This window comes from Larimichthys crocea, chromosome III, assembly GCF_000972845.2.
Source record: "Larimichthys crocea isolate SSNF chromosome III, L_crocea_2.0, whole genome shotgun sequence".
In the NCBI taxonomy this organism is placed as follows: Eukaryota; Metazoa; Chordata; class Actinopteri; family Sciaenidae; genus Larimichthys; species Larimichthys crocea.
This window is the reverse complement of record NC_040013.1, coordinates 22,725,622-22,752,041: the sequence shown is the minus strand read 5'-3', so window position 1 is coordinate 22,752,041 and position 26,420 is coordinate 22,725,622. Positions and strand designations below refer to the sequence as shown.

Here is a 26,420-nt window from a genome sequence, read left to right as displayed (position 1 = left end):
CTCAGTGGTCACCATTTTGCTACACAGCAGAAGGAAAAAGAACCACATTGTGAAATTGGCAGCCGAGGAAGCTGGAGTTGAAGCGGCGGCCGAATTGCAACCAACCAGAGCGTTTGCGTCAATGCAATTTGGCGAAGAACAAAAAGCAGTAAAGTGTTGCGATCAACATTTCCGGTAGATGCACAACAGCTGTATATAAACCGACACAGAAATACCCAGCCGAAAATAGTCCACTGCGCACACAGAGTACACGCTGTACTACACAGATGTGTACTAACAGAAGTATTCGAACTGAGAGACAGCACTGGTTTATGTTTGCAAATTTAAAATGCTGTGTGGTTGTAATCAGGAACAAAACACCATGACTGCCAGATGTATCCAAAAGATCAGTCCCGAAGCTGAACAAATTATGATTTGTTTACAGGCTTTCTTTCTCCTCCTTATCCAGTAGCAATGGCAAGAGCTTGACATCTGCTTACAACACATTTTTTTCACGTTTGAACACTCTTTTGCCCAATGCTCTTTGCCAAGGTGTTTTTGAAACAGCAGTGGTGAAACTAATCTGGTCTGATCAACCCTGCTTATCTTCCGCACTTGACTTGGAAGACGTCCAACTGCCAGTCACCTTGTCTTTGTACAAAATTAACTGACTTTTACATGCAAGATAACATCCAGTATAACAGCTGACCTTTCTGGCTTGAAACAGCCCACTCAAACCAAACTGCATCAACTTCAACACTTTCTCAGTGAGCTGCACTTCTGTGTTTCCAAGACAAACTTCTCTTACTTTGACTTGAGTATCACTGAACTCCAGCAGCACTGTGCTTACCTCAAAAAAAAAAGAAAAGAAAAATATATTTTCCCACTCCTCACTCCTCCGCTTTCTACTGTACAAAGCCGAGAAAAGTGACTCACTCTTTTACATAAAACCTTGGATGAAGCTGTCATTATGGGGCAATTATTTTGGAGGAAAGTTGCTGTAGGAAAGGCATTGATTCTTTCAACAGCAACTCCCACCTCCTGCTGTCACACAGCTGGACGGCTGTTCTTTCTTTAGCAGGTCTTTGATTGCAGATCTCCACTGTATTGAAAAAAATGGGCTGTAATATTGAGAAAATGATCTTAAATAAGATGCAATTGAAACATGTGCAGTGGATAATCACCGGTCTCTCAGGAAATCATGTCCAAAGGCTAGAAATGATTGGTGATATAACTGTGAGTGGCCAAATACACGTGTGAACATATAGATGGGCGGCAAATCAAAGGAAAAAACGGAAGAGGTGAATGAAGGAATATAATGAATGTAGATGCCATCCAGGGCATGAGGTGTCATTAGATGCTTTCATGAGTATGAAAAGGATGTGATTCATGATGTGTATAATAAGGCCTTTGCAGTCACCAGATCTCATCCCAGTTGAACACCTATGGGAGATTTTGGACCACCAACCCTGCTGGATGTTGTTCCATCCATCCGGTAAGAGACTTGTGGAATCAGTGCCAAGGCACATTAAAGCTGCTCTTCTAGCTCGTTGCGGCAGCTTTACTAAGGCCTAATTCCTTTGAATGGGGGGGGGGGGGGGGGGGGGATACCCTGCAGCAACCTGCGGAGGAAAAGTTCAACCACAGATCTAACTTTTGGAGAAAAGTTAGATCAGTGGCCGATTCGATGACCAACCGATCAAAACCCCTCGACAGCCAGCCTGAAATGTCACTGAAACCGAGTGCTATCTGGGTGGAGTTGATGATTTAAACTGTAATACTCTACCTGTTGTGTTCAGGCTTGGTTCATTTGGTTTGTATCTTGCATCTCGCAGTCTAAAACAGTGACACGACGTCTGATGGCTTGAGAGAGAGCGACTGACAGTGGTCAGTGGTCGACTGACAGTGCATGCAAATGTGTAGCGCCACATAGCAGCACCCTGGGAGCATTTAGGGGTCCGGTGCTTTGCTCAAAGGCATCTCAGTGCACCATACTGTGGTCTGTGCTGGGACGCTTACTATTTTTTCTGCCTCTGTGAAAATAAAGTTTAATCTAATATACAAAACATAATGTACATATTAAACAGACACCTATAAGAGTAAGACATGTTTATATTTCCCAGTTTGTTTCATGCTGCGTGGATGATTGACACACACTTTTTAATTACCATCTGTAAACAGTGTTTAATCCCTCCACCATCTCCATTTATTATACCCTCTCATACCTTCCTCCTGTCTCTTCTCTCATCTGCAGTGCTTCACCTCTCTCCCTTCTCTTCTCCCCATCTTCTCCACATTATAACGATCTTGTTTCCTCTCCTCTTGATGTGATAATTAATATCAGAAGAAATGCGGGGAAAACCAAGGCTCTGTGGGGTTTTATATATGCAGCCAATCAACAGACCGCCTCCTGGAAAAACCTCCGTAATTAGTTTTTCCCCTGATTTTTCTCCTCCCGTAACTGAGAGCTCATCAGAAACATATAAACACATCATTCCCGTTCAAATTATTCACAGAGCGCGTTCCATACAAGTGGTGTAACTCATCAGTGTTGCAAAGCCATTTTTAAAAGCAGCAGAGGCTGTTCAGTTTTGATTTCATAATCAAATTGAACCAACTGAATCAAAATAAAGTGGAGAAACAGAAATAGTAAAAAACACAGAGATACAGAGGTGAAAAGACATGTGTGTGTGTGTGTGTATCCTTATCCATGATGTGAGACAGTGCCAGCAGTTACAGCAGCCGTGTTTTATCGAGGAGCAGGAGGTGATGTTATGTGTTGTTTAACAGGGAATGAGAATGAGGAGGAGAGAATTAATGAAGATGGAGGTGGATGACAAAACTGTTGTGTTTTGACTGTTCGATTATATTGTTCAATCTAGTCCAGGTCATTTATGTTCATATCTTTTCTCTACTCCATTAAATCTGCCTTCTTTTATTATGTATTATCATAAAAGTGTTTTTTCATGTTGTAGAACTTTTACTTTTCTTGCAAAACATTGCACAGCAGAACCACCACTAAGATGGAGGCGGCCAGAGCCGTATATTTTGAGCTTCATAACGGCTCTTCAGAAACTTAAAAGTGATATCACGCATGCAATGTTCATTCTTTATACTGTCAGTGGTGACATCACAGATACTGCATCCATTTTGATAGATAGATAGATAGATAGATAGATAGATAGATAGATAGATAGCAAAATTAAACATGTGCAATGAAACTAAACATTTGCATAGGATTTAAATATGCACAGGGGAATTTTAAAATGTGGAGGGGGAAATTAAAATTTGCATAGATAGATAAATATATAACTGTGTTAAGAGGTTAACCAGTGTTAAAACATCTCTACAAAAACTATATGAAAAATAGAAAGTTACCGCTGAAAATAAAAACGTTTCATAAAAATATGAGTATTATTTATTATTATTATTATTATTATTATTATTGGGTCACATGCACAGTCACATGCTGTGACGGTGACTTTCATTCATCTGTTTGCAGCCTAATTTAATTGTACACAGTCCTTTATCACCATTTGTAGTCGTAATAATAATAAAATGTGAATATTTATTTAAGGAGAAGAACAACAGGCATTTTCCAAGTATTTTCCAACAGGCATACTTCGGCCGCCTTGTTGTCCCTTGAAGGACCCCTCACAGCTCCAACATGGCGGCGTGCATACGGGTGTGCTGTGCCCTCCGCTTCACAGTTTCAGGTGAGTTTGTTTGTTTGTTTCTTTCTTTGTTTGTCTCTACTTCTCTTTGAGTTGTAACCAGCTCAGCGTTTTGTGTTTATGGCCAGAAGGCGGACTAGTTCGGTTCTGTTGTGACCCGGCACGAGCTGCTGCTGTCATGGACAGAAACGTCAGAGGATGCTGCATCTCTGTTTATAATTAATAATGTTTTAAGAACATATTTAACCAGACATAGCGTTATTAGAGCCAGGAGGAAGAGAGGCTCGTCCACTAATCTGCTGCTTCCGCTCCTCCAAGACTAGCGGTGACCTTTCGCTGAGCCCCGCCCCCCCTAGTTACTGTTGCTAGGTCGCGCTTGACGGACCTAGCAACAGTAAAAATATGAAAAATTTAAAACACGCGACGAAGGCGACATAACCACTATCAAGGCTAAATCAGAGAAACCACCCCATGACCACGAGTTGAAGTTGCTTAATTTGGGGGGTGCTATGTTCGACGTTCTTCAATAATATCCTTCTCATGGTGTAAACTTTGGTCCGGTTTGTGTTCTTGCCTCTAGTTCTAAGACAACACAGTACGTAGTAAACGTTAAGCGTCCTTACCTTTGAGCAGACATGTATGCTTCGACACATTTAGCTGGGAGTGGGGTCGTCCACACTGTTTAATCCTTCGTTGTGTTTTTTGGGGGAATGGAAAGAACACAACTCCTCCGGTCAAGCTCTTTTTGGTATCTACTGTCCGATTTACAGACACCATGGGCACCGTCCTGCTAGGAGTCTGAAGCTTGACGGGCCTTGCTTACATAGCAACGGTTGCTAAGATGTGTGATTGGACAGTGGCCGTTTTTGGCGGGGAAAAGTCAACTGGAACAGCTAGTGATGGGAGTTTCGGCTCTTTTTTGGGAGCCGGTTCTTTTGGCTCTGCAAACTATAAGGAGCCGGCTCTTTTGGCTCCCAAACGGCTCCTCACATTTTATTAATTGGTTTTATTAATTAATTATTATTTTTAGTTTACATTTTTAAATGTTATTATATTTAATTTTATTTTGGACATTGTAAAACACTTTGGTCAGTGCATGCAGTGTAAAAATGTGCTATATAAATAAAACATACTAACTATTTAATTAATTTATCACCCAAAATAATGCAATAATGTAATAAATAATGTCTCATGTCTCCCTCCTGTCGTGTTTGTCCTCCGCGACCGCTGTGTGTGTGTTTCTGTCACCCCTGCCTGGATGCTGCTATACCAATTACGTGCAGCTTTCACACAAAAAAGTGGAGAAAAAACAGTTTTTTTCCTCCACTTTTTTAATTGAAAGCCGAACGTGATTGGTCAAGATGTGTGAGAACAGGCATGGCATGAGGTAGAGTGTCAGGGGGAGGAGACAGTGAGGCACCGAAGTGAACGAGGAGCCGGCTCCCATCATTCACCTCAAAGAGCCGGCTCTTAGAACAGGATCGTTCGCGATCGACACATCACTAGGAACAACATTTTCTATCAGTGACATCTCATCTTTTATCAGGCTTTACACTTTGTTTGAAAATTATGGAGACCAGGAGAGAAATCATGCAGTTGGCTTATAGTTTTTTAATGAAAAGTCAGCATGGTGCTTGATGTTCCAGTTTAAATATTTAGGTTTAATATTTATTTATTATGTCTTACTGTATAAATCATGTATACCAGGGGTCTTCAGCCTTTTTCAGCCAAGAAACAAACAGAACAGGGACCCCGACATAATAACACATAATAATAACTTTTACATTTACTTTATTCAACTTTTATTTCACCTTATCAACATATTTATATACTGAGTTTTTAGCCTATATGTGTTTATAATTGATAAAGAGTTCATGCATAATTATTAATTAATTTTGGACATGTCCACTAATTCAGTGTTTCTCAATCCTGGTCCTCAGGGACCACTGCCCTGCATGTTTTTAGATGTTTCCTCCTCCACCACACCTGATTCAAATGATCAGCTCGTCATTGAACGCTGCAGTGGCCTGATAACGAGCAACTCATTTGAATCAGGTGTGTTGGAGCAGGAAACATCTAAAAACATGCAGGGCAGTGGTCCCTGAAGACCAGGATTGAAAAAACACTGCACTAATTCATCCAACTGGAGTGTAAACGCCTCTGCTGTTCGTAGTTTCTCAATTATCTGCACCCTCACAGTCACAGACAACACATTGGCAGACCCCCTGCAGTACCTCTGTGGACCCCCTTAGGGTTGTGGACCCCTGGTTGAAGACCACTGGTGTATACAATGAAAATATTGGCTGCCTGAAGCAGCAAAGCAACCACAGTACATCAGTAAACCTCCACCATGTTTGACTGTAAGGACCGTGTTTTTCGCTGATGTGGTCCGTACAGTCAAACGTGGAGGAGGTTCGCTGGTGTTTTGAGGTTGCTTTGCAGCTTCAGACACTGGATGTCTTGACAATGATCAGATTTGGCTTTTTTCTTCCATCTATACAGTATGTAGTATTGTGTATTCACACCATTCTGACCATTTTACAACATATAAATCTTTCTTCAGTCGCAGTAAAGTCAGTCTTTCCATCTCAGTCCGTTACTTGATGTCCATTTATCATTTCTCAAGCAGTAAGTCGGCCTGATCTTTGCTGTTGTTTTCTGTCTTTGTATGTTAAACCTGCGTGGCAGTTATACCGCACATATTGCAGCTTTGATACATCTCTCTCTTTCCTTCTGTGGATGTCTTTTTCTCTCGGGGTGCAGCACCGCTCCGTACCTTCGGGGGAGCAGTCCAGGCATCTCAGTTGGCGAGTCGAGCCTCAGGTGCTTCTCCTCTCCAAAGAAACCCTGCACTTCTTCCACTGTTCCCTGCAACGGCGTGGCAGCAGACCAGAAATGGCAGCTTCTTCAACAAGTGTAAGTATATGAAAAGATGATTTCCAAAATCAGAATCAATAACATCATAATGTGTCAGTTACAGCTTAAAGTTTCCTTTGACTATTTTATTTTATGAAAGCACCTGTACGTTTTGTTCAAATTGCCTTTGTGTGTGTGAACACTTTACTTCTTAAAATGGACAGGTCATATTCAACTCGTGACATATGAGGACGCCACGTTTGTTCGGTTATTCAAATCGAACTTTGGGAAATACACTTATTCACTTTCTTTCATAGAGACTAAAAGAGGTAGATAGTTAAACAATGTAAAAATCTGCAAAGATGTGGATCATCACCCTGGTGCCCAAACAAGCCGCCTGTAACGTATCCACCTGTCAGTCAAAGCAGCCACGCTGTTAAATATGCATAACTTTAAGCCTTAGTATTATCTGAACAGGTGAGTTCTATAAAAATTCAGACTCGGTACAGTTGTCATGAACGTGAACATGTGCGTTTTAACATGGAGACTTATGGAGAATGAATGTTCTGCAGCCTCAAGTGGATGTTTGAGGAAGTTTTTGGCACTACTTACTAGAATCTTACTTACTTGTCGTTCTTGCTCTGTCTCCTTCTCTTCTTTTGCTTTTTCTGTCAATATAAACGTTACAGCAGACGACGTGTCCATAAGGATGTGTGACACTCTGGGTCTGTTTGTCATGTTTTTTTTTTTTTTTTAGATATGGATTTATCATCAGGGTGTCCACACTCTGTCGGCCGAGTCGTGTCTGTTAGAACTGCAGCAGATGCAGGTGCATGTCAGCAGAGCTTGTTTGGACAACATGTCAGTCTGATGGCAGTCTTGGGCAAATATAGAGCTGTCAAACAGTCTCTTTCTTGCTTTCTCGGTCTATCTATGGCTCGCTCGCTCGCTCACCGGCTTTATTGTGTTGGCAAACAACTATTATACTCTGTAACTACCTGTGTGTGTATTCCTGTGATCACAATGCAGACCTGTCAGACATCAACAGCAAATCCAGGCTCGTATGTCTCTACAAAGAGTCTTTAAATATTTACTCTAAGGATTTTCACTGGTCTTAATGCGTGCATACTGCACGTCCTTAACTGGCTGTACTGTAGCTGCCTTTGAGTTTTAAAAGTTTATTGTATTTTAATTACAGTCCCCAGGAGATCCCATATGTCACCTGCTCGAAAGCTGTGCTCCCGGCCGTTACAGCCCACAGAGTCTATACGTCCTCCAGAACAGCTGGCTTTAGTGGGTCGCCTAATTTTAGCTGCATTATTCCTGAGAAATTACATCCATTCATTACTTACCTTGAATTGTGCGAATCTTCTGGCTTCGTGAATGGAGCTAAACTCTCTGTTGCGAAGGTGTTGCAGGTGACAAAAAGAAATGAAACCGACTAATTATAAATCCGATCTATTGGTGGCATTTTGGAAGAAACAAAGTAGTATTGAGACTAGTTAAAGGTCCAGCGAGTCAGATTTATAGGGCTCTATTTGCAAGAATGTGGCAGAAATGTAAGATAATATTCATGAGCATTTTTTAATTAGTGTATAATCACCTAAAAATAAGAACTGTTGTTCTTGCCTTTTAGAATAAGACTTTTATACCTACGATATGATGCTGTGGGTCCTCTTCCACAGAGTCTAACCATTATTTTCACTATAAATTCATCTGCTGATTATTTTCTTGATTAGTCAGTCAGTCATTGGGTGTGTGTGTGTGTTTACAGTGACGGCTGAGGAGTTGTGGAAAGGAGTGTTGGCGGAGACGGGTGCCGGAGCCAGGAAGGGACGAGGGAAGCGAACCAAGCGCAAACTGAAGAGGGACCTGAACCGAGGACAGAGCATCGGTGAAGGTGAGACATCATCCGTCTGTCTGGAGATCCGTTTAATGCCTTCCACGTATTAAAATTAGATTGTTGTTGTGTTTTTTGTTGAGAAGTGAACCCCTTCTTTCTGTTAAATCGTGCACTCGACGCGACACGCTAGAATATTCAGCAGTTAATGTTGATTTATTTATTACATCGCTCTGCTGTGGAGAGGGATTACCCTTCATTTACTCTGCCTGTCGTCGCTTTCCTGTGTTCGCTTTTCTCTAGAGGAACTATCAGCCTTCATTCAGACTCAGTGTCACAGCAAAGGAGAGTAGCTGACAAGACTTTCACTTCAACTAAACGTCTCCACTTAATCGCTCTTTTACGATCCCTACTCATCTGTTTGTGGCGTTGGAAGAGTATTAAATTATCGAACGTTCCTCCTGTTTATTGGTTCGGCTTCCAGCTTGGCTTCCAGGAATCAAAATATAGATTAGAAAACGTACTATATATTTTCTTCTGTCACAAGTCATGCTCTGTTTCTTTCTTTAACCCACAGGTCGCGGTGGTTTTCTGTGGCCCGGTCTGAACGCTCCGGTGGTAAAGGATGGGACTTTGCGGACCATGAGTCGAAGAAATGAGACTGAGCAGCAGGAGCTTCAGGCTGACCTAGGTACAGAGGCACACACACACACTTCAGTTTCTGGACATAGAGGAGAGGGATGGACATTTCAAGCTACAAAACTTAAAAGACTGACTGGCCGATGGAAGAAGTTTTTTGTTTTTTGTAGCAAAGAGCAATTATTTCACTGGAAATTAGTTTTTTCAAGAGCTACTAGGAAGCAACAGTGGCCTTTTCTTGTAAATAATCAAAAGTTGTGTTTACATCCAGTGTCACCAAAACTCATTTTGTATCCTTGGGGTCACTTGCCAAGATTTAAAATAAATGTTTACAAGTCGTCTTCTTCCCTGCCTTTGCACATATTGGCTGCTGCCACCACCAGTTGATCATCAGTGTGAAACCATTGGCAGGAAAGTGCGCCGACAAAACGAGGACCCACTGAGAGAAATTCAGGCTCCGTAGAGGGGTCAAAACCTCCACAGGGGGGAGCTTTTAATTCTGAGGAGCAGAAGCACCAACAGCACCACTGGTGTGAGATATAAGCTGCCAACGTGTCTCCACTGTGATCTCATTTGTTCACAGGGCTCACGCGGTTAATTTGACAGTGACAAATGGCACCTTCTGATTATCGTCATGTTGTGCTCTTTGAAGTCGGCCGTCAGGGCCTCTGCGTGTTCTCGGGGCTGCGGTGCCAATCTCTTTTTTTTTCGGTTTGTCTCTTTCTGCAGTGCGTCAAAGGGACGAGTGGGAGAGGAAGAGGAAGATGAAGGTGAAGAGGGAGAGAGGATGGACGGGAAGATCGTGGGGTGGCATCAGCCTCGGGCCCCCTGACCCTGGACCCAACGGAGGTAAGCCGTGGATGACTGCAGTGATGGAAAAAGAAGAGGTGAAGCAAAAGAGGAATAATTCAGGGAAGGGTTGTGAAGTGCTGGACAATTTTTGGTAAATTTCCAGAAACTTTCCATGGGAATTATGGAAATTTATGGGAATTAACTGGAAATTGGTGGTAATTTAGTAATTGGGGGTAAGATAGCCCCATACATCAAATATATTTACCCCCGAATATTATCAAAACTTACTTACTGTTTATGTCCACGGGCTCAAATGTGTGGCTTCAATAGTCTTGTGCTCTGAGCTCTGTAGTGTGGAAATCATCTGTGCATGTGATTGAGGAATAGCATAGATATCCAAGTGCATGAGATCTGGTCGTTTTAGTCAAGGTTATGCTAAAATATCTTGTCACTACTAACTAATATTTAAGTTCAACCTTCATTTTACTCAAAATTCCCAGTTTATTCACGTTAATTCCCATGGAAAGCTTCCAACTTTCTAAAATTCCTGGAATTTTCCAACCTTAATTCAGGATTTAGGGTGCCCTGTGTGTGTGAGAGAGAGTTAGGGTGATAGTGACAGGTCAGTATAGAGGCCCATTAGGACTGATGAAGAGTGTCAAGTGGGATGATTTCCTAATTTAGAAAGACATCTCTCTCTCTCTCTCTCTCTCTCTCTCTCTCTCTCTCTCTCTCTCTCTCTCTCTCTTGTCTGATTTCCATTTCCTCCAGTTTTGCACTCCGTCTTTCCATCCATCTCTCAACCCATTTTTTTCTATCCTCCGCTCCTCTCTCCATCACCTCTTCTATTTATCTATTTCCTCCCATTCAATCTTGTCATTTTTTTCTTCTCCGTTCTGGGACAGGAAATCTAAACGACCGTGCTGTTTCTCTGCCGTGTTTTAGACGCTCTGTGTGGCTCTATGAATCATTTCTCGGTCGGTCAGATCAACACTTCGGTTCAGACAGAAATGACTCAGCGACTGTCGGATGGATTGCTATGAAACTTTGCACATACATCTGACTTTTTCATCTCAAGCTATCATGACTACAGTCCAATGCTTTGACCAAATACCTGCAGAACTAACGACACTTCCATCAGCCTCATCTGTGGTGGTGCTAATTAACATACTTTAACGTGCAAACCTGCTAAACCAACACCTTGAACTATAAATCAGACTGGTACACTTCTAAAATTCAGAATAGAAACACACAGTATTATAGTATCCTGTCATATATCAGTAGAAATTATTATGGTCAGTCCATTCATAAATCACATTTCTTCTTACTTACCGCTGGTTTTATGTTTGCAGAGGGTGTTTTATTTTGAAAAACGTCCAAGCTTCTCGATGCCGTTTGTGTGTCTGACTTCCAGACAGCTCGATCCGCTCAGCTGCATATTATGAAATGGACCGCAGTACTTCTGGAGGGAGAGTTATAAACATTGACTGGAACGGCCACGATTGACTCCGGCAGCCACGACACACATGGACACACATGTTCCAGCCATGCTCTGTGAAATTTGGCATTTATTGAACAGATTTCTCCAAATACTTCTGCCGCCCTTACAGTTCAGCAATTTGTACTCTTAATTTATTAATAGTTCTTATTATTAATCTGTTCCGTTCTTACAAATTACTCTAAGTTTGTAATATAGCCGACCCCAGGGGGCCTCATTTAAAAGAAAAACACCCATTGTAACTAATAACAGTAATGATGGCTCTATTCCATACTGTCTTGTAACATGAGGGTTTGTCTCGGGACTTGAGGCTGAAGGTTGGATGCCGCTTTATAAACAGTCTCTGAAGCCTCTAAAGGTGTTAATCAACTCTTCATTACAGACCTCAGAGCAACAGATCTGGTTAAAATCCACCTGTTTCACTGATGGAGATGCTGCTGGCCTCCTGTTCTCCAGCCTTATTACATTTTTAAATTTTCCTGTCGGAATTGAGTTCAGCCTATTTATCTCAAACTGCTGACTGACAGGGCACATTTCCTCGCTTCCTCCTCTCCCTCTCTCTCTATACTTGCTGTTTCTCTCACGTCCTCCTCGGCTTTCTTTGTCTCTTATTCTCTCTTGATATTTTCTCTCCATTGTCACCGTGCTAACGAGCTCTCACACCGTGAAACACACTCGCGCTCTCTCTCTCTCTCTCTCTCTCTCTCTCCTACATGTACAAACACTCTCTCTCTCTCTCTCTCTCTCTCTCTCCTACATGTACAAACACTTCTCTTTCTTCTCTCGCTCGCACCGGGCCTGGTGAATGTTGTGTTCAGAGAGCTGTAACTGGGTTGCTTCTCTCTGATCGGGTTTAGTTTCTTACAGATGGTGAGCTAATGTCCCAGCTGAGGGGTGTGTGTGTGTGTGTGTGTGTTTTCTCTTTGGGTCTTTGAGTCAGCTCTCCTTTGTTTGTTGTTAATTGGTTAGAAATGAGCAGGCTGCTGTTGGGACAGTAGCATCCTTCAGAGGTCACTGACAATGCAAAGTGTCAACTCGTTACACTGCTGCGATGGATTCGGGGTATTTGTTCCACTCGCTGGAGCCTGGTTTAATCTGTTTATAATGTCTGTGAGCGTGTGCCCAATTTTTTTTGTCCAGCCTAAGCATCTTCCTCTCTGTCCTCGTCTCTCCACAGAAACCTACGAGGGCTTTGATTCACGCGTCATCGAGGTGAGTGTGTCTGTCTCCACATGAATCATCAGCTGTTATATGTAATAGTGTTCGACTTGAAATGCTGCCTCAGAGGTTTATTCTTTTTTTTCTACTTCTATCGATTCATCCATTTTGTTGTTTATTTCCAAAAGAAATCATCAGTTAACATGAAACTAGACCGCTGTACTGAACGGTTCCTAAAATATTAAAAGAAAGCAGCACAGAATATTGAATAAAAAGACATCAGACATCAACTTATCATAAAATTGTCAGATTAGGTCATTTTTTATTTTAGAGAACTGATTCTGTGGCAGTGTGAATAAAATCCTTTTACTTTTAAAACCTTTTAAATTTTTAAAGGTCCGGTGTGTCACATTTAAGGAGCTCTATATAGAGAATATGGTAGAAATGTAATATAATATCCATAACAAATGTTTGCCTTAGTGTATAATCACCTAAAAATCTGAATTATTATGTTACGTATTATGTTTTTGTTTAGATTGAGGTTGTAAGTTTCACGGCCACCAGACGTGAAACTCACAAAGCCACAACCGATGCTAGGAAGGAGAGATCGAGGCGATGGAGTTACTAAATCATACACACTGGTCCTTTTTTAAAGTGCAATAACGCCAATAACCCATTTTTAACCACATGGGGGCAGCAGAAACACGACTGCGAACACACAAGTGACATATCGTCACCAACAACTAAACGATCGGCTAAAACCTGGGAGGGTGCTGATGGAGATAACATGCTTGCAGACCGGTCACTGCTCTGACTAAATCGGACTGTACAGAATAATGATGCAGGAAAAACTCAGAGGGGTCAAACCGCTTCCAGGAAACCCAAAATGCTGGAAAATCCAGTGCGGCGTGTGCACATGGGTGGTGTTGGAGGCAAATTTCGCCGAACAAGGATCGCTGCAGGTGAGCGTGTGGGGAGATGAGACGCTCATTAAAATGCTCAGTTGACCTGAAGCCAAATAGTCATTGAGAAAAGGAAGAGTTGTCTGTTTGATACAAATCAAATAAAAAAACTTTCATCAACTCTAAAACCAGCTCATCCAGACCCGGTTAGACCTGAAGAGAAACCAGCAGCTTTAATTAGTTGTGCACTTCTTCATTGTGACAAACATCTTACCTCACATCATTAGATTCATTCAAATATAGAAGAACTGAGCTGGAAAGACTGAGGGTGTTACAACCAGCAACCGTCCACGTCCACAACACACTGAAACCCACATGCTGCTGTTCAATACAAAGCAGCTGTGTGTGTGTGTGTGTGATAAGATAAGCCGTATGGACTGCACAGGCCCGGTTCATTTAGATTCTCTCTCTGTCGTACTGTATTTTACCTTAATTCAATTAGCACTAATGGACCCTGCTAAACTAATGGGGGTAATGCAACAAGGTCACAGACACACACACATATGGACACAAAGTAGTTCCATGCAGGAAGACCCCCTCCCCACACACACACACACACACAAACTCACAGGTCACAAACATGCACAAATTCTGTTCTGCACACGTTCTGCACATCGACTCACACAGTATCAGGTGTGTGTGTGTGCGTGTGTGTGCACGTGCACATGCCCGTATGTGTTACAGTAATGGTCTTCCCCAGCCTTGCTGCCTGCATAATTGAGAACGGTGTCCCAGACATTAGGCTTCCCCCTGGAAACTGACAGAAAATATATATCGTGTGTGTGTGTGTGTGTGTGTGTGCGCGTGTGTGTGTGTGTGTCCTCTATAAATTCAACCCTAATGAAATGAAAAAGGCTTACTGGAATTAAAGGCTTGTCTCCCAAGGACGATGACGCCGGCATGCCATTAGTGAATACATCCAGCGAGGAGGAGGAGGGAGAGAGGGAGTGAGGGAGGTGGAGGAAAAGTTGTGAGAGTGAGATAGGATGTTGGGAGGTGAGAAAGAGACAGTGTAGAAAGAGATTAACGTAAGGGAAAAAAAAACGATCATGATGTATCATTAACGAGTCAATAAATTAATCAGTTAATGGTATTCATTAAATCATCTAAATAGGAAACATAACTACTCCTACATTTAATTTATTTTGATTTATTTTGTCTATTGCTGATCCATAATAATGACAAACCCACAGAGAATTATCACCCCAATCTGCCGCTGGATTTCTACGTCCACGTTAAGGGTGTAGGCTGACACGCAGCTCCTTACACATATAACTACAAGTTCAATGGACATGTCGTGTGTGGACTGCAAGAGACAAGTGAAGACAAAACAAAGAGTGACTGAGCATGCAGAGAGAGAAACAAAAAGAAAACTCGAACCATAATGTACAATTTAATCTAACACAACAACAAACTACAGTAACCTCAGAAATATCCATCAGTCTGCACACTCTGGCACAGCCTCAGTGAGAAGTGCGATCAGTCTCCCCTTTAGAGAGATGAAAAAGAGAGAGCGCGATGACACCGAGCAGAGGTAACCGTAAGGAAACGAGAATGAGAGGAGAGAGGAAAAAAAAAAGTGATGCTCGTGGCCTCTCTCCAGGTACGGCAGCCACTTGGACAGGACTCTGTGATTTCATTTAACAGAGATGAAGCTTTGTCGGTGTCAGAACAGCGTTTTCTGTCTCTCTCCCTGAAGTCAACAACCTTGAAAGTTTTTTTTTTGCGGCGAGTAAACAGACAGCAGGCTGGATGAGAGCGGCTTTGTGGGAACTTTGAATTGGATTAAACGGCTGCTTCGACAGCCGCACGGAGCTCACAGAGGCACGTACGAAACTTCACATCTAAAGTGACACAAAATGACATAAAGGGCATCAAAGCAGCTTGATTGCACTACTTGCTTGTTTCCATGGCGGTTGTAGATGCATGCAGACAAACAATAAGCATATTAGTTCACAATGAAGATCTGAAGAGCTGTTGAAATTGCAAGAGGAGCTAATTTATACAAAGCCTGTATATTCGCGCAATTAACTCTGAGCTGCAGACAAACAGAAGTTTAAATTAAATGTGAGAAATCAGATTTTGTGTTGCAAGAAACTTTTAACCGTTCCCATGGAGTTCATACACCCTGTGGGGAAAAGTTAGAAGACAAATTTGCATCAGTTCAATGTATTTCTGTCTTATTTTCTCTCCACATAATTACACTCACGCTTCTGAGTCATTTGCATGATTGATGCATGTTTTCCCGAGCCAACATGACGATTGTTTTTTTTTTTCCAGCTCTTTCCGTGTTCATAATAGACGGCAGTTTCTGATGTCATTTGAACCAGCAGTCACTGGCACAGAAATGTATTTTCAGCCTCTGAATCATTTATGATGACAGCAGGTCCTTTTTTCTTTTTTTTCTCTTTAAACGATGACAGTGAAATCAAACAGATTATTAATGTAACAAAATTGCTCTCGCTGGTGTCTTTTTGTACTCTGTCTGTCGTGTCTGTAGCTCGCGACGGGAGAAGGAAGCAACGTAGGAGCAAATGTACTTAGTGAAGTTATTTATTGGCAGGATTTTGGAATAATATCTGAAGAAAAAGTGGTGAGGCACACTACAAGTGGAAAAAGGTGATGGATGCTGATCCAACCAAAGAAATTAATGCAAGCAAAAGACTGTTTTTTTAATCACCAATAAACAGGAAAACAACACCCCTTAGCACAATATTTAAAATATATTTCTGTGTGATCAATTCTACTATACCTGGCCTGCTCCCTAATCAACAACAGAAGTACCTCAGTCAAAACGAGTTCATTCAGTTACATTAACAGTCTCCTTTAACACAGAAAGCTGCCACGACTGTCAGGCTGTCTGAACTAAATTCAATCAGTCTCCCATTGGCTGCCTGGAACGCGACCCCGAGCTCTTTCTGGATGCCCGAGATCCTCACCCTATCTCGAAGGCTCTAAGGCTGAGCCCACGATCTCATTCTTTCGGTCACTACCCAAATCCCATGACCATAGACGAGGTTTGAAACGTAGATGGACTGGAAAATCAAGAGTATCGCCTTCCGGCTTAGCTCCCTCTTCCCCACAGCGGTCCTGCGTAGCGTCTGCAATACTACCAAACGTCGCACCAACCTGCTGGTCCATCTCACACTTGGGTTTTCCCAGCACTCATTAACAAGACCCCGAGATACTTAAACTCCTTGAGCTGAATTATTCAACACAGTTAAAAGTTGTTCTAAAGTTTGATCACACAGCCAGAACCCGCGGCCTGGCTCAAGAAACACGGATATTATCATGTAGACTGAACAATGAACAAGTGCAGGTCATGAGAATAAGTACGCCATAAGATGTGAAATTAAAGATACAGATAAAATGGATGGTATATATATATATATGTTGTGTGCAGGAATTTCTAAACTCCATGGGAATTAGAGTGAGTCAAGACATCAACTTCAAATCCAAGTCAGAGACGTGTTAACCGTTGGCGGAGGTTCGTGCTCTCGCGGCGCCTTCTGCTTCCATGTGGCGAAAAACTCCTCCCCTGCAGACCGATACAGAGAGGGAGACGCGCGGCAACAGATTGAGAAAATAAAACATGAAACAGAAGTGAGAGCGAGCTAGAAGCATCCTCCCACCGCCATGCTGTCGCTCATCCGGTGGAGAGAAAAACTCAGCCCATCTGTTCTGCCTCTCTCTCTCCGACGCTCCACCAAAAAAAAAAAAAACTGCAGCGTCTTCACTTAAAAAAACGACGACTGGAACGCCAAAAAACATCACTGGAGATTTTCACTCGCGTTCAAACATGAGAATTAATAACTTGTTGAATTTTTGATTCACAAAAACAGTGTTTGAGATGCCATCTGGTCTGAATCTTTGTAGAGTTTCCATATCCAGCAACTATACATGCAAAGGAATGTGAGAAATATGTTTGACGCCACAGTATACGAGCAGAATCCTGTTTTTCGCATTCAGGCTATGAAAACACTGCATAATTACTGTATATACTTTATATATACTGTATGTGAGTCGAGTTTGCAGAGGCTGTAGAGGAGGTGGAAGTATTAGAGCTGTATGTTTGTAGCCTGCAGTGTTGTGTGTGTGTGTGTGTGTGTGTGTGTGTGTTTTGGTGTTTGCTTTGACCCCAATCCTTCTTGCTGTGGCCCCGCAAGTCAAATTATAAACCCATTTACCGAAATGTGTGTTAGATAACGAGCAAAAGCCGAAGGCAGATCTTGACTTTGAAGTTCCCTCGGCTAAAAATCCGACATCCGACTGTCATGTCGCTGACGCTTTCCGACGGGGGATGAAAGCGTCGAGGTAAACTGTGATTTCTTTGGCCCAGATAAGTCGCTGAAAGGCTGCCAGTGGTCCCTGTTCAAACGCAGGAGATACAAATGTAGACACACCTGGATACCATTCCCGCTTTCACAGGATGGGACATTAGTATTTTTGGGGGTGTTTCAGGTCACTTTGGAAGTCGTAGCTTTTAGAGTTTTGAAAGTTTTTAGTCAGACATTCATTAAAAAAAACAAGAACGTGCCTCAGCTTTGTTTAATTCGTTGGCCATTTGGACAATCAGACTGAGGTCAGAGTTGACCGTGGACAGAAGGCAGACATTCGGCTGTAAATTGGCTTTGGGAGACGTTTTGTGTCCGGTGGGGGAGACGATGGAGGTTGCTTTTTGATTTTTGGGTTTTTTGTTGCTTTCATTGTCGGCTTGTAAAATGGTCGTCAGCATAATTGTTAAAACTTTTTATATAAAAGGGACTTTTAGTACAAATTCTCTCGCTCAGTCTCTCATTCACTCACTGTTCCCTATTCTCCGTTTGTCTTTCTCTCTTTCTTATTATCCTCCTTCCTCCCCTTTTCACACACTTGGACACAATAGGAGCGGTGGAAGCTTCAAAATAATAAGTCTTTCATATCATATCTAATTCAGGAGTGTCACAACATCGATTTTATATCGAAAATCAATGAGCTATCAACTTCAAGTGTCTAAGACAGGACTGATGATTCTCCTGACTGATGATGAGTTATTGTTATTTCAATAAATTAAATTGAATTAAATTTAAATGTGGCTCAAAATGGCTTTGATGGACTCGATAGTCTAACAATAGCACCGCCATTGAAAGTAAAAATCCAATCATGGTTTTGTAGTGACACCAAAAGAATAAATAACTATCTGACGATGGAAATTATTGAAGGTTTTATCACTTCTTCACTCACCTCACTGTAAACATACACAAGATGTTCCTGTCAGGTGAATACACAACATCTTACCATGGAGCTGATCCAGTACACCACCACCACCACCAGCAGCACCAGCAGCAGCACCAGCAGCAGCACAAGCTGCAGCCTCAAAAATAACCACACTTTTTCAACAAAACAGATCTCTGCACAAAAACAAAACCCACCCACTGCCACACATCCACAGCAAAGTGATAACAGCACCACAACAAAGCACAGAGCCTACAGAGAGATAATACGTAATGCACAGCCTCTCTGTGTAATCACATTCAGTTTATCGTGTACGTTACTTTAAAGATAAACTGTAAAGTGGTTACAGTAAATGCGTTTGCATTTAGTAAAGAACGGCACGGCGTAAAAACATCTTCTAATCAGCGCTCTAATTATCTTAATTAACTGAGCTTAATTAGCTCCTGAGTGTAACTGGTTAGGTTTATTCATCATAGTCACGTTCAGCAGCTCCGCTCACTCTCTCTGTTTGTGTGTGTGTGTTGTACAGATCTTCATAAAGTTGTTTATTTGGGGGAGTTAGCAGACACCACACACACACACACACACACACACCCTCCTCTTCCTCCTTCCTTTCCTCTCATTGTTTTTCTTTCCTTTTCTTCCTCCCTCTGTCTCATCTTCTTCACCCCTTGTCGTTCTCTTAACAGTTTTTCATAAAACTCTCCTCCATCCCTCCCTCCATCGCCAACCCGGTTCTCCACCTTTCATCTCCCTTCCTCTCCTCCTGCCTTCTTCCCTCTCCACATCACATCACATCCTCTCCACACCTTCGTATCTCCTCCTTTGCTCGCTCTCTCTCCTCTCTGGTTGACCCCGACCTTCTCCTCCATCCTCCATCCTCCATCCTCCATCCTCCATCCTCCCTTTTCCTTCCCCTCAAACTCTCGTTCCTCCCCTCTGTAGTGTATCAATGCTGCCCCCTGGTGTTCCCAAAGTCATGTTGCAGATAGTCGATTGGTTTATGTGGTTGCATAAGTGAGGTCAGGGCAGGAAATCAATGAAGATCACTTAAATCTGGACACACACACTGTATACTGATGCTGTGTGGTTCAGCAGCACGTCTTTATGCTGTGAGTGTGTTTAACATGATTTTTGTGTTTGTGTTTTGTGCTGCAGGTGAAGACTGTGTTCAACATGACGGCCAAGGAAGGCAGGAAGAGGTCCATCAGCTGCCTGGTCGCCGTGGGAAACGGCAACGGAGCCGCAGGTTCGACACTGTGACGACTTTAATAAATTATATATATATAAAGAAAAGAAAACTTCTTAAAACATGGAAAAGAAATAAAAAATATATTTTGACAGTTTCAGGATTTTCGCAAAAGTTGGAAAAATCAACATTATTTTTCCAACTTTTGCGAAAAAGGAAGAGCAAAAAAAGGGTTTTGACAGTTTTCAAGCTCCTCAGAAGTGAGCGTCAAAATAAAATAAACCACTGAGGAAACTCTTAACAGACTTCAACCTCATTATATAGAGTCTGTTAATGTTCAAACTCTGTGTCGATGTAGTTTTATAATCTGTAACCAATTCAACATTTAAAACAATCAAATCTGGGTTTGATTGACAGCATCGCGAACGCATTATACCGTGAACTCTGCTTAAACTTTCTCTTCTCTGACACGCTGAGCTCCGACGTCTCTCTTCACTCTCCTCTCTGACATGTTGTAAATCCGACTCCCCTCCCTCTGCCAGGCTTCGCGTTGGGTAAAGCAGCAGAAAGAAACACGGCTCTGAGAAAGGTAAAAACCTTTTTATTCCAAGTGAAATGTGTGTTAAAGTCACAAGTTTATAGCATCATTAAGTAAAACTTTTCACCACGTTAATCTGGTACATTTTAATCTGCACTAAAACACAAATTACAAATGTCTTTATTTATAATACAGTTCATTGAACCACATAGTAATTCAGGCGGATTTGGATCATCGCAACGACATTCATATTCAGACACCACTCAATATACTTCAGTATATTTTCCTATCAATGCTTTATCACAGAGAGGAGTGAAAGTATGGTATTTCTTGAATTTCCATCTGCGGCAGTCACTGAAATGCTACTTCTAATAACACATTGTGTGTTTCTGTCATGTGACTGTGATCTGCAGGCCAAGAACAGAGCCATCCACTACTTATACTATATCGAACGGTACAACGACAGCACCAGTAAGTGAACATATTTGTTTCATCCAACATGTTGACACGTACACAACTCTAAAAAAAAAACTACAGTACCCATGAGCCCCAGGAAACTGCAGCACTGCAGCTCTGGACCTGACTGTGGCCATATGGTTTGTAACACCGAAACATCTGGCAAGTCATCGCTGAGAACTGTTTGGAGAAGCACAGAGCAGGCGATTGGATGAGTCATCTGTCTGTCACGAGCAAACTTCAACCAATCAGATCAACGAACCGTAAAATGTAATCAAACTTTTACTGACGTCGTGCAGGAGAGGAGTGAGAACAGAAGAGTGAATATTGTTTTTGAATTATTGTTTTTTTCAAGCAGTCACTTCTCACACTCGTCGTCACAAACACACTCTAGCATCAACCACTCAGTTTGGACTCAAATGTTCGAAGCCTGGATGGATCGATAGTCCCTGAACTCATCCAAATTTAAACCCAGAATCCAAAAGTGAATTGATTTATTCTGCTTAACCTAGTATCTATTTTCTTCAACACCGTAACTGATAGGGAGGATCTTCTGGACCAAGAGGCAAGAAGTTCAATACATACAACAGATGAGGAGTTGATCAATCTTCAGTTGACGCTTTAATATCGAAGACATTCTTGTTCAACACAGAAAGATACAGCCGTCATATATGTTTGGCAAGGCAGGTTCCTGATCAGTGACTCACCTGATGGCTTCAGGAAAAACACCAACACATCTGTCTTGGGCAACTGCCAACATTTCTACCAGATGTGTGAACTGATCAAACGAACATGCTTTTACACAGGACATGAAACTTTCCTCACATGCATCCTAACAAATGATCTCTAGCTTCTTGTTTGCCGTTAGCTGCGTATGTAATTATATTTTAAATTTTTGATTTTTGATTCTTATTAAAATGCACCTCAGGAGTTCTAGTCACCTTCATGTGTCATTTTTATGTCTCGCACCTTTGACTTTTTTATCAGTCGTGTAAGAGAATATCTGGTTCTTTGATTAAAAGTTGAAGGTGAAAGACTGACTTGCTCGTCCTCCCCCCACTCCTCCTCCTTCCGACTCCTCGTATCAACTCACTCGTACTTGTGCAAGCGCACGTGCAATGTTAAAGATGAATTCTGAGGAGAAAAGGAATCAGTCAAATGCAGCGCGTGTACGTTTCTTATTCTGAAACACCATTTGGCTGCTGCTGCTGCTGCTGCTGGAGAGCAAAGCCAGAAAGATTAATGTGTGTGAGTCATCAGCCTCCACTGCGCCCACCGGAGGAGAAAGTTCCTGCTTTGGCCCGAGACCAGACCAGACAAGACATGCCTGTGTGTGTGAGAGAGCAGTTTGATATATGATATATGATATATATGACAGTTTGAGCTCCAAACTGTCATATATATTTCATTTTTGCAGGATCATAGAAACATGTCAGCTCTCTCCGTGCGACCATCTGCAACCTGTCTGCACCGTCATCTGACTGCTTGTTTGTTTACTACTTCCTTGTCCGATAGCTTCTAGATCATTTCCATCGTCCTTCCTCCCGTCACCCTTTGCTGCTCGCTCACCGAAGCCGGCAGAGTTGTCCGATTTTCAGCTTTGTTGTCAATAAGCTATCGAGTTGCAATCCGGCTTGCCTGCAGTGCCTCCAGCACTCGCTCGTTTTGGTGGCAGTGCAGATCTGAGATTTCCTCCACCAGATGATGAATAGTTTTTCATCACTGAACTCACGAGGGAGGCTGCAAGTTTGTTGGAGAACTGTTCTGAGCTCCACTGACCTTCCAGTTGTTGACGTTGTTGGCACCAGTATTCCCACTCTCCCAGGGCCGGAGTGACCATGTGACTATTGATGTGTTTTCAATGGTGTTCAATAGAAACGAATGAACACGAGGCAAAGATGACTTTTTTTGGAATGTGCTTGCCTTATTTTTCTGTCTGCTTTGACTTTGTCGCTGCTGGGATCTGAGTCACACAAAAGACACACGCACTCTCTCTTCCACATGAACCTGGACCTCCTGCAGCCACAGCAAATGTTCAGCTCCCTCTGCGACGTGTGCGTGTTTGACATTTAGTTTTGCATTTTAGATTTCTTCACCCAGCAGGACGCGTCCTCCGAGTGCCAAATGTTCCACTTGTTTTACCGCTTCTCACCGTCCTCTCTTTTCTACACCTTCCTCTGTCGTCGACACGGCACAAAGATACAAAAACTCGTTAAGTTTGTTAAATTCCAACTGGGTGTCTAGAGGACGCAGGGACGGCAGTCAGTGAAGTGTTCCGAGTGCGATGTGACACAAGGACGAAGTTTCAGCTCGAAGCTTTAAAGTCTGTACAGTTTTCTCAGGCGTCATTTAGCAGCACACAGCTCCCACTCAGGGACAGAGTGTCTGAATAACTTATTAGCCACAGCTGCTGCAGTGAGCAGGAGACGCTGGCATGTGGAAGGACATCTGGTGGGCAGGTAAAGAAACAGAAAACCTGCGGGAGAACAGGGGAAAAGATGCAAAACAAAACACGAAGTGCCCTCACTCTGAAATGGCACCAAACGCACGAAAATAATGAGACATTTTGGAATATTTTTCTGGTTTATTATCTATTATGCATCAGCGTATCGACTTGGATGTCTTTCTTTCTCTGGTTTACAGCCAGCGAGTTCAATTCAGTTCTTCTCTCAACAGTTTATCATGACATTGAATCCAAGTTCAAGAGGACGACGCTCCGCATGAAGAAACAAAACAAAGGTACGTCTCGATTCGATCAGCGTTTAGTCGTTTATGATGATCAAAGTCACATTTTTGTATGATAACCTGCTGAGCGTCGACTAAAACTCTCAATTAATAAACCCTGTGTGCAGGTTATGGTCTGCACTGCCACCGGGCGGTCATCACTCTGTGCAAGCTAATCGGCATTAAGGACATGTACTGCAAAGTGGAAGGATCTGTCAATCTGCTCAACATTACCAGAGCCCTCTTCACTGGTTTAGCCACTCAGGTGAGGTCATAATGGGAGGGTTTACAGAAATTAGGCCTCATTCAGGCACAATCTGTCCATTCATTTGAGTGGGGGTAGTGTGTGTTTTGGCTGCAGGGATGTTAAAAAAAAACACGGTGGAGAAGTTGAACCAACTTTTGGAAAGACACAGCCCGACCTTACGGTTAAACCCGTCCAGTCACTGAAACCGAGGCTATCCAGGTGAATCGATGAGCTTAAACTCTGCGATTCTTCTTCCTCCACCTTGCAGGAAACCCACCAGGCATTGGCCGACAAGAAGCAGCTCCACGTTGTCGAGTTTCAGGCGCAACGAGGCCCCTTGCCCATGGTGGTGGCGAGTCCCAAAGACGGTGCACAAACCGACCCAGAGCCCGAGGACGAGATCCCCAACACTCGGCTGCACTGGAGCGACGTACAAGCCGCGCAGGGAACCAAACGCTCGATCTGGGCAGGTGTCAAACGCACCATCTGGTAGCGTGGGAGTGGGCCGATGACTGGATCAGACCACAAGACAGATGATTGGGCTGATTGAGGCCGGGGAGTGTCAGACGGACTTTGATAAGAAAGATTTCTTCAAATCTAGTGGATTGTGATCGTTTCATCAACCGAGGACTAAAGTTACATGTTTGTCAAACTGGAGATGTCTCAGATACACCCTGTAAAGGCCAATATTGAAATATTAATGTCCAAGATATCGATGTCCTTCTGCATCTACTTCTTTATCCATGTGGAATAACAGCAAAATACAGTATGTAAGAAATAAAAGTGTGGATTTGTAAAACCACTGTGACGTGTACCTTTATGTCTCTGACAGCAGCCAGGACTTGTTCATCCTCCACAAGTTAGATCATGAAAATAATAAAGATTTATTCATCACCATTCATTTTCCCTCAGACCAGATGTCATCCACACTGAGCTCCTGATTGTCTGGATGAACGATGAACTGAATTACTGGAATTTAAAAATTTTAGGCACACCTGGGAGGCTGAAGAAAATCATTAAACTTATCTTGAGTTTTAGCTGAGTGGGGAACAGACTGATAATCCCAGTAGGAAGAGCTGACAGTCAAGAACAAAACTGCCTTTTCCAGCTGATTATAGTTAAATGAGAAGATATTAGTTTGCTCTAGTTAAGGGCTGCACTGGGCTCATTAACTTGTTAAATCATTCTAGTTTTACTCCCACAGATTTCTTAATTGCCACTTTATTTTGATCTTGTTTTTTTAATTTGGTCCATGTGGTATAAGGGTCTCTAAACTATTATTACTGTATTTAAACATGTCATGCCTTTCATTACAACAAACAGTACCTGTGGGAACAAACACAGGTGTCCAATGCGTACAGAAATGCTCCAGGTGAGGCTCGAACTCACAACCTCGGCATTGCTCTACAGCATACTGTCTTATAAGTACCGTGCGCTAACCGATTGCGCCACTGGAGCTTCTAGTTTCGGCTCCCTAGTTAACCATGATCTGATTTAAATTAGAAGTGTGGAAAAAAAGTTCAGTACTTATAAGACAGTACGCTGTAGAGCGATGCCGAGGTTGTGAGTTCGAGCCTCACCTGGAGCATTTCTGTACGCTATTGGACACCTGTGTTGTTCCCACAGGTACTGTTTGTTGTAATGAAAGGCAAGTTGTGTGTGATGACCGTTAAGATATAAAAACATGTAGAAATACAGAAAAAATTGTTTGGAAACCCTTATACCACATGGAAACCAAATTAAAAAAACAAGCTCAAAATAAAGCGGTATTGCGCACTAACCGATTGCGCCAGTCGACCTTGGAGCTCCAGGTTAACAATGATCTGTCCCAGATTTAAATTATAAGTATGAAAAAAAAAATCTTATTGTTTATTTTATTTGTTATTATTTATGATTGTTTTTGCTCATTAAAATCTAGAAAGATCAGCAGGAGGTTAAAGGTCAGACAGTGTGTACTGCAGCTCAAAGAACTAATGAACTATAGAACAGCCTGAGGTGTGAAACCCAGCATGAAAAATGTCATCTGCACCTGTGTATCAAACATATTTATCAGCTCAGCTCGTCTCATCTCTGGATTTTTGGCAGCTGGACAGTCCATAATAATGCTACAGCTCGAAGCTCCAGTGGCGCAATCGGTTAGCGCGCGGTACTTATAAGACAGTATGCTGTAGAGCAATGCCGAGGTTGTGAGTTCGAGCCTCACCTGGAGCATTTCTGTACGCTATTGGACACCTGTGTTGTTCCCACAGGTACTGTTTGTTGTAATGAAAGGCAAGTTGTGTGTGATGACTGTTAAGATATAAAAACATGTACAAATACCGAAAAAATAGTTTAGAAACCCTTATACCACATGGACCAAATTAAAGAACAAGCTCAAAATAAAGCGGTATTGCGCACTAACCGATTGCGCCAGTCGACCTTGGAGCTCCAGGTTAACCATGATCTGTCCCAGATTTAAATTATAAGTGTGAAAAAAATCTGATTATTTATTTTATTTGTTATTATTAATGATTGTTTTTGCTCATTAAAATCTAGAAAGATCAGCAGGAGGTTAAAGGTCAGACAGTGTGTACTGGAGCTCCAAGCTCGAGTGGCGCAATCGGTTAGTGCGCAATACCGCTTTATTATGAGCTTGTTTTTTAATTTGGTCCATG

The 26,420-nt window shown here is 42.3% G+C and overlaps 1 protein-coding gene and 2 non-coding genes across 4 annotated transcripts; 2 read left to right on the top strand and 1 right to left on the bottom strand.

Moving 5' to 3' along the window:
- Nucleotides 1–3,603: 3,603 nt before the first annotated feature.
- Nucleotides 3,604–24,569, top strand: mrps5 (mitochondrial ribosomal protein S5). Of its 2 annotated transcripts, none has more exons than XM_010751524.3 (12): nt 3,604–3,695; nt 6,417–6,569; nt 8,284–8,409; nt 8,927–9,040; nt 9,718–9,837; nt 12,456–12,490; nt 19,771–19,861; nt 20,344–20,390; nt 20,753–20,810; nt 23,472–23,534; nt 23,648–23,784; nt 24,035–24,569. In XM_010751524.3, exons 1-12 carry the CDS (start codon nt 3,647–3,649, stop codon nt 24,257–24,259), a joined length of 1,218 nt encoding a protein of 405 aa, XP_010749826.3. In that variant the 5' UTR covers nt 3,604–3,646; the 3' UTR covers nt 24,260–24,569. The 2 variants fall into 2 exon arrangements, with proteins under 2 accessions (XP_010749826.3, XP_027134064.1); XM_027278263.1 differs by lacking the exon at nt 3,604–3,695 and adding an exon at nt 6,242–6,281.
- A 561-nt stretch (nt 24,570–25,130) lies between these two features.
- trnai-uau (transfer RNA isoleucine (anticodon UAU)) lies at nt 25,131–25,224 on the bottom strand. Its single transcript has 2 exons — nt 25,187–25,224; nt 25,131–25,166 (listed from the first exon to the last, which is right to left on the bottom strand). It is a non-coding gene; the product is annotated as a tRNA-Ile (tRNA).
- Nucleotides 25,225–25,883: 659 nt separating this feature from the next.
- trnai-uau (transfer RNA isoleucine (anticodon UAU)) lies at nt 25,884–25,977 on the top strand. The gene is made up of 2 exons: nt 25,884–25,921; nt 25,942–25,977. It is a non-coding gene; the product is annotated as a tRNA-Ile (tRNA).
- Nucleotides 25,978–26,420: the final 443 nt, after the last annotated feature.